We start from the raw sequence: 8,290 nt of genomic DNA on the forward strand, positions 1-8,290 counted from the left end.
TTGATATACACAAATCCAAGAACTCGAACCGGTGAAGTTTACTTGATATTAATGGATAATTATATCCAATATATAAATGTGGATCTGAACTTTGATATCATATTAAGATAATGGAATGAAGGCGCATAACCGTGAATTTAGATTGTGACACCATATTAAAATCATGGATTGAGCATGGGTTCACCTTAAAATTAGTTCAAAAAGGAAGATTGTCTAAGTCCACATGCACAACTTTAAAAAAATTAATCCAGCCGATAAAAGACAAATAAACATAAAGTCAACAAGACAACCCACAAAAAATTTGGACAACCCCAACAAAAAAATTCCTAAAAACTTGTGTCTAATTTGTTCGGTCCCTGTGTGGAACATTATTAATTTTTTTTGCAAAAATAAGTTATTATTCCATAAAATTAAATAAAAACAAAAGTGAGTATTTGATTAAAATTTAAAAGGTCTAATCTAAATTCTAAATAAATATAAGTGTACTTTCCTTATTATAATCGGAAATTACATCCACTTCCCCCTCCCAAAATCCGCACCACTCAAACCCTAAATTCTCTCTGTGTCTCCCCGATTTACTTTTCCCTTCCTAATTCACCTTCCCCTGCTCTTCTCTTCGTTGCCAACCCATCAATTTTCGCTAATCACCTCACCCCCGTGTTCTTATGTATCATTATTTGTTGATTCATCATTTTTTTTGATTGAGATTGAGCGAAATGCGGCCTATTTCTCTTATATCAATGCTCCTATTAGCTGTTGATATAATCGCGAACTAGGGTTCCATATAGGGTGTTTCATATTTCCGAGGCTTTTTAACCTTTACCTTTTGTGGATATATTGGATCTGCAGCTAGGAGCGGACAATTTGTTTTTTAATTTTATTTATGTCTTGTTCGGGATCCGTCAATGACAATCGATGACGGGTTCTTATATTGGGTTTTCGATTTAGGCGTTATCTTCTTTCCAGGGGCGTGATTCAGTAAAATAGCGAGTTCCCTTGTATCGGTGTTTTTTTTATCGATATTTTGGATCTGCAGCTGGTAGCGTAAATATATATATCTTTTTTTAACCCTGTGAGGGTTGAGTGCATTTATCTGCCAAACTTTCATTTGTAATTCGGTTCTTTTTGGAATTCCGGATCAAGGTTGAATTTTTGGAGTTATTGAGTTGAATTGGTTGCCATGGATCATGTCGTGGGTGGAAAATTTAAGCTCGGGAGAAAAATTGGGAGTGGTTCATTTGGAGAACTCTACTTAGGTATTTTATTTATTTATTTATTTACACAGGAGACTTATTTAGATGATTGTAATTTTTTTTTCTTTTTTGTTTTATTGTGTTCTGTTGAGGTTTCAATGTATTTTAGTCTGATGCTGATTCGTTGATTCATTGATGCAGGTGTGAACGTACAAAATGGCGAAGAAGTTGCCATCAAGCTGGTATTCTTGTTTGTTTCATTTATCTTTTGCTAGTTCTTTTTGACATCTGTAGTGACTTTATTTCAAAAGGTGCAACCTTTATTTTGCAGTAAAATAAGCTTAGTTTGTTGACTAAATAGGCAATTCTGGCTTGTTTGTATCATGTAAAACTTGCTCCGGAAGTTTATGTTTTCCAATTTTTATATCTTCATACCACAATACCATATCTTTGTATATGCTTACTTTGTCTGTGAATACTTGTGTCGGGAAGCTGAAAGATTGTTGTATGTCAGAAGGTGATTTATTTGTTGTTGATTTGATTAATATTTGTTGTTGACTTTATTTTATCAATTAACGAAGCTATTTGGTTATGCCACGATTATTAGGAATCTGTCAAGACCAAACACCCTCAACTACACTATGAGTCAAAAATTTATATGCTTCTACAAGGAGGAAGTAAGTCGCTCACTCTCTCAAACATCACTCTCTTTCTCACACACACACACAAGTGTAGGAATGTTGACCGTCCTTTGCTCGATGTTTATTTGTGTTTGAGTTGATGCATTTTAGCTGCACTCCAAATTTGAAAATAGGTTATATGATAACCATAACTCACCATTTTGGAGTAGAGCTCATATAAAGTATTTCATGAATGAATCTGATATATCATGTTATATTATCATGCAGCGGGCATTCCTAACCTGAAATGGTTTGGAGTTGAGGCTGAGTATAATGTCATGGTGATAGACCTTCTGGGACCTAGTTTGGAAGATCTATTCAATTATTGCAATAGGAAGTTGTCCTTGAAAACAGTTTTAATGCTTGCAGATCAATTAGTAAGTTGTCGGGATTTTCAGTCTTTATTGTAGGTTATGTTCTTAGTTAATCATTAAGTCATGGAACAAGAGAATATATGCACTATTTTCAGATCAATAGGGTTGAATATATGCATTCAAGAGGATTTCTTCACCGTGATATAAAGCCTGACAATTTTTTGATGGGCTTGGGGCGCAAAGCAAATCAGGTACGCCTTTTATCTTTTTAGGTTTCATTCTGTCGTTTGTGTTTTATGAATATTATGTGTGCGATTATTTATTTTGTTTCTTCTCATAATGATTGTCAACACTGCCAATAGGATTTCTCAAATTTGTTTTGCTTTTTTAATTTTTATGTATTTGATTTAGGACTATCATCTACAAAACATGTGTAGAGTTGTCCTAAGTGTACTGGTCAAATAGCTGTATGAATATTTCTTTTGGTCTCCTATGTGCAAGATGGTGATATCTGTTTTAATACACTAAATTACAGGTGTATGCTATTGATTTTGGTCTTGCCAAAAAATATAGGGATCTGCAGACTCATAAGCACATACCATACAGGTACCTTGCCTTTGCATTTGATTTGGAAAAAGTTAGTATCTCTTATTTATCTCCAACATTGGTCCTGGATTTAGCCGATCTTTCTGGTCTCTACTAAGTGCAGTTAATTAAAAAACTCAGCAATTGGTGTATCTTGGTATGTGATCTGTAAATAGAGTAGACATGGAATAAAAATGAGATGATGGTTGAGTAAATTAGTGTCATGACTCGTGCAAAAAGTGATGATGTTCATCTTGATTTTGTTGGCTTCCTGGTTTGATTTACGTAAACACAAAACAAACAAGTGATAGAGGATTCTCGTGTTCGTATGTAGTTTGTGAGTCCCTGAGCTACTGGAGTGATGAGGAGATTTCGTGAATATGGGATTTGGCTTAAAAAGTTGGCCTGACTTGTACAGAGTGTTGAAAGTTCATGACACAGTAGAGTTTAGCAATTAGCCGAAAACCACAAGTGTGCATATTGTTCCTTTCAAACATTCTATTCTTTCAATTAAGAACTCCTTGATTTGCAACTTATGGTGCATCATACTTTTAATCTGCCTGTTTTATCATGACTGATAGATATTTTGAGTGTATTTTTTGCTGAACTGCGACTATTGATGTTCAATGTGTTTATTGAACCTCTTTTTGGCAGAGGTAACAAATATAATTCTCGAATTCAAATAATTTCTCTTCATGATCACAGTGGTTTTGAACCTTTTCTTGGTCTTCCTAAAAGGTATTGCATGTACTGTTTATGTGGTAGTTTCCTGGTCCAAAAGTTATATGGTAAGACAAATAGACAGGTACAGATATAAAGCATTCTGGACTCATGGTTAACTAAAATGTAGGATTAAATGAAATACTGGTGAGGGGTAGAAACTTGAATATGGCTTTTGTTTTATGTTTCTCGTGGGAACTTATTTATTCTCCGAGTCGGTGGATATGGAGCTTTTACTCTTGAAATTTTCTGGTGATTTTTTTACAGTTCTGTTTATGTCTTCTATGCACTGATTGAGTACACTTGGCATTTATTTCAAGGGAAAATAAGAATCTTACAGGGACTGCTCGCTATGCCAGTGTCAATACACACCTTGGAGTTGGTGAGTGATATATATATATTCATCATAAGTTTCTTATCTGGAAGTTTCTAAGTTCAATTTAATTAGTCATTTTGTGGTTTAATGCTGCTGGCAGAGCAAAGCAGAAGGGACGATTTGGAATCTCTTGGTTATGTCCTTATGTATTTTCTGAGAGGAAGGTTTGTTGGATATTTGTGACTCACACCCTTTATACTGGTTAAATTTTTTTGGTACCTTGTTTGAGATTTTCGTTAACATTTATTTTCGTAATTTTGTACTTCCTAACTTATTTAGCATGCTTTATATTCCAGCCTTCCATGGCAAGGACTCAAAGCTGGTACCAAAAAGCAGAAATATGACAAGATCAGTGAGAAGAAGATGTTAACACCAATAGAGGTTTGTATCCTGTTCCATGCTTATATTTTTCACATGGGCAGATAATGTTTTCGTAACCAGTTTGAAAGGCTAGGTTTTTGTTCAATCAAATATTATTTCTCTGTATTTGATCATTTACTTTCTTAATTGTCATACTGGTGACCAGAGAATGTTACATGATTTAGAATATTTGCAGGTTCTGTGCAAATCATATCCTTCAGAATTCATATCTTATTTTCACTATTGTCGATCTTTGCGATTTGAAGACAAGCCAGACTATTCTTACTTGAAAAGGCTTTTTCGGGACTTGTTTATTCGAGAAGGTAAAGACTATTAACTACTTCAGCCACATTCTTGTATCCACTTTCTCTGTGCTTCATTGATTTTCTTCCCTGGTCATGTGGTTGTCTTTGCCAAGTTCCTTATTGCATATCTTGTATTTAATCACGCCTATGTTGCAATATCACTTAGGGTACCAATTTGACTATGTGTTTGATTGGACTATATTAAAGTATCCTCAGATAGGTGCCAGTTCCAAAGCAAGAGTAAGTGCTCTGATCAATTCCTTTTTCCTTTGGATCTTCTTTCGATACAAGTCTATTAATCGATGCACTTGCTTTTAGAATCCCACTGGCAATGCAGTGGCCGGAACTTCTGGTGAAAGACCGGGAAGAACTTCAGGTAACCTCTCTTACCTCTAAATAACACCTGGAGCGGCAAACTTCTTGGAGTATGCATTCATCCGATTTGTTAATTGATAATTGGTTAGCTCATAGCTGAATTCTATGTGGGTGCATGGTTTATTTCAGTCTGATTTTTGTGATGATTATCATGTTGACCATAAAAGCGTAGTTATGAACTGCAAAGAAAACTAAAGAAATCGCGAAAAGAGATTATCTGTGCCTCTTCTAATGCTCTGCTTTTCGTAAGAAAATTTGAAGGGCCTTTGGTTCGTGTTTTTGTTTCTTCATATTTTCAAATTTAAAACATTATATTGAAAATTCTGAAAATTTCTAGATGTGGAAGAAGTGATTTTATTTGGATTGTACATGTTGAAACAGTGATATGATGATGTAGAAAATAAACCACCTTTGGATCTACTGGTTTCAATCTTAAGTTTCTGAGAAATGGAGTCAAGATGTGTGAATGTGTTCTGTTTGCGTTTTTATTTAAATAATGCATTAAGTTTCCCTTCAAAAGTTTTGATTGGGTGCATCAGATCAATCATTTTTCTCGTAATGGATTTCTGTCCAGTGGGGCGAGATATTCGAGACAAATTTTCAGGCGCAGTTGAAGCTTTCTCTAGAAGGAATGCTTCAGGTCCTGCTCGGCCTGGTGAGCATTCAAGACACCGGACATCATCAGAAGATGTACCTTCATCCAAGGATGTGGTAATATTCCTTTTTTTCTCACTTTCCATTAGCAATTAGGTCTCTCAAAATTGTATTTATTTGGCTTTCTTTCTTTCAATTGAAATCCGAAAGCTCTCTCGCCCTCTAGAACCAAGACCATAATCTGACCTGGCATTTTGGGTTTGATTGTGTCGCGTCCAGCATGGAGAGGGAGGGGTAGGGGTCTAGATGTTATTATTGGATCGTAAAATGAGCACTCCAGTGACATTTTAACGTTAGCACACCCTTTTGATACAGCTATTGCAGCTTAGTTACATTTATACATGCTTAAATTTCTGTTTAGTAGTTATAATAATAATCGTGATGGTTTTCATCATGATCTTTGTGATATTGAGATTATTTGGTTTACTTGTATGCAGCAACCTGATTCAGAAAGAGGCTGTATGTCTCGAAATGGCAGCTCTTCGAAGAGAGCAGCAGCCATTTCGAGTAGCCGGCCAAGCTCCTCTGGTGAGGTTACTGATGGCCGTTCTAGCAGATTGGTCTCAAGCACTGGTCGTGTATCCACTGCGCACAGAAGTCAGCCTGGCATCGAGCCCAAGCCGTCATCTTTTTCTCGTGCTCCTGTTACTAAAGGTTCTCGAGACGACCCTCTTCGCAGCTTCGACTTTCTCTCTATCAGGAAGTAACTGGGTATGGCCTCCACAGATTTATAAAATGCTTTCCACATGAGAAATGTGGCTGCACCACCAGCATAATGTATCAGTCATCAAAGGGATCAATGAATTTTGTATCCTGCAATTTTTCTATTCTTCGAGATTACAGTAATATTAATAATTGGTGTTTATGTATCCACGAATCTTTGTTTTTGTTTTTTTTTAATATAACTTTTCAAATGATCATCAAAATGACACTAAAAATTGTGTAAGAAAGTTCGAAAGTCAAAATTATTCTATACCTGAGTCGAATTCTAGTTCATGTTAATTTATTTATTAGATTGAATGTAAGTATATAGGATATTAAATTTTAATCATGCTTACAAAATAAAAATAATTTTATTTAGTATTTGTAACAGCAACTTCAATTTTGATTGATTGGAGCAGTTACATGGTTTATATAATTATTATATGGGTAAATTTTTTATTTTTTTTTAATCTAACTTATATTTTTAAATTTGTAAATAATTTATTATATTATCTATGATATAAAAGTATTATAAAATGTTATTTTTATCTAAATTTTGTATACAATTATTAATATAAAGAATTAATATTTATTGTATTATCTCTATAGATATAAAAAAGATATTATAAAATGTTATTTTTAAAGTTTTAAATTTTAATATAATGTGTAGATTTTTTACACAATTATTAAAATAAAAAATTATAATTTATGATAAGCCCCACTTAAACTTAAATAACAAATTTAATTTTTTAAAATAAAATTCAATTTTTGTATAAGGTCGAGTAGGTTTAAGGATGACAATCGGACGGGGTGAGTTTGCAATTCACGTCCTCGAATTTCATCCCTACCTTTATAGCCGCCTAGAGCCCCGCTTTTTCGAGTTAGGAGAATCCTCGAACTCGAAATCTCGATGATCAAATCTTCTTCCCGTCTTCATACTCATTTCAAAAATATTAATAGAGGAAATAAGGAAACGGGATCGAGGATTTTTTCGAACCAAAAGTTATTATTATCTATTATTATTATTGTTAGTATCCCAAAGTCCATATGTGAGGAGATAGAAAAGGTTTGTGCGAATTTTTGGTGGGGTGAGGAAGTAGGAATGGAAATCTTGGAAAGCTCTTTGCAAGCCAAAGTGTATCTGGTGGAGGATGTCTCTCGCCCACTCTATCTGATCGGGCTGAGTATTGAACAGTGAACACTCTTATCAACAATGGTACACGGAATGATTAGATAATGAACACAATTTTTCAGCCCCATATTGCATCTAATATTTTATCTATCCCTTTATCGGCTTCAAGGGGAGTAGATTTTCGTTATTGGTTTTTTGACTCTAAAGGAAGATATTCGGTAAAAGAGGGATACAAAGTGGAAATCGGTCTCTACGATTCTCTTTCACATAGCTCGACTCTGCCTCTAAAAGATTGGTGGAAATTCCTATGGGCTCTTTCCCTCCCTCCAAAGGTACGTATTTTCTTGTGGCGTGCGTTGAATGATATAATCCCAACATCTGTCAACCTGAGTGCTCATCGTGTGCCGACCTCTAGAGTTTGCCCTCTTTGTAATTATGGCCTAGATACAACAAGCGATGCATTTTTTGCATGGCCTATTATTAAACCATGCTGGAAATATTCTGGGTATTGGCTATTTTTTAAAGGAGTTAGGTTTTTGGATGTGTGATATTTTCATTGGGATGAAGGAGAAACTGGGTAAACTGGAATTTGAATTCTTTGCTATGCGTATTTATGCTGTGTGGTGCGAGAGAGTCAAGATTGTACACAAGCAGAAAAGCACTATGAAGATTCTTAATGTTGATTGGAGTGAGGCTTTACTGCATGAATTCCAGTCTGCTCAAGCTCACATTTGAAAACCACATGTCCGCCTACTGCACCCCCTTCACCTTTCTCTTGGATAGCCCCTCCTTTCAATCAGCTTTGTCTTGATGTGGACGCAGCGTATAAGGAAACTCTAATCAATTTGCGATTGGAGGGGTGGTAAGAGATCACGAAGGCAGTATGATACTAGT

General features: G+C 35.1%; 1 protein-coding gene across 1 annotated transcript; it reads left to right on the forward strand.

Annotated features, from left to right (window-relative positions):
- The first annotated feature begins 500 nt into the window (after positions 1 to 500).
- LOC140833778 (casein kinase 1-like protein 10) lies at positions 501 to 6,564 on the forward strand. Its single transcript, XM_073198182.1, has 14 exons — positions 501 to 1,256; positions 1,395 to 1,435; positions 1,801 to 1,870; positions 2,102 to 2,250; positions 2,343 to 2,438; positions 2,723 to 2,793; positions 3,813 to 3,874; positions 3,969 to 4,032; positions 4,165 to 4,249; positions 4,425 to 4,551; positions 4,700 to 4,773; positions 4,852 to 4,909; positions 5,483 to 5,619; positions 6,000 to 6,564. Exons 1-14 carry the CDS (start codon positions 1,181 to 1,183, stop codon positions 6,267 to 6,269), a joined length of 1,380 nt encoding a protein of 459 aa, XP_073054283.1. The 5' UTR covers positions 501 to 1,180; the 3' UTR covers positions 6,270 to 6,564.
- The last annotated feature ends 1,726 nt before the right edge of the window (positions 6,565 to 8,290 follow it).

The sequence above is a fragment of the Primulina eburnea genome, chromosome 6 (assembly GCF_022965805.1).
Source record: "Primulina eburnea isolate SZY01 chromosome 6, ASM2296580v1, whole genome shotgun sequence".
Taxonomy (NCBI): domain Eukaryota; kingdom Viridiplantae; phylum Streptophyta; class Magnoliopsida; order Lamiales; family Gesneriaceae; genus Primulina; species Primulina eburnea.

Coding starts and splice junctions, on each gene's coding strand:
- LOC140833778 (XM_073198182.1), top strand. CDS start 1,181: ATGGATCATGTCGTGGGTGGAAAATTTAAGCTCGGGAGAAAAATTGGG. Junction 1,436..1,800: donor AAGAAGTTGCCATCAAGCTG/GTATTCTTGTTT, acceptor CACGATTATTAG/GAATCTGTCAAGACCAAACA. Junction 3,875..3,968: donor CAATACACACCTTGGAGTTG/GTGAGTGATATA, acceptor TGCTGCTGGCAG/AGCAAAGCAGAAGGGACGAT.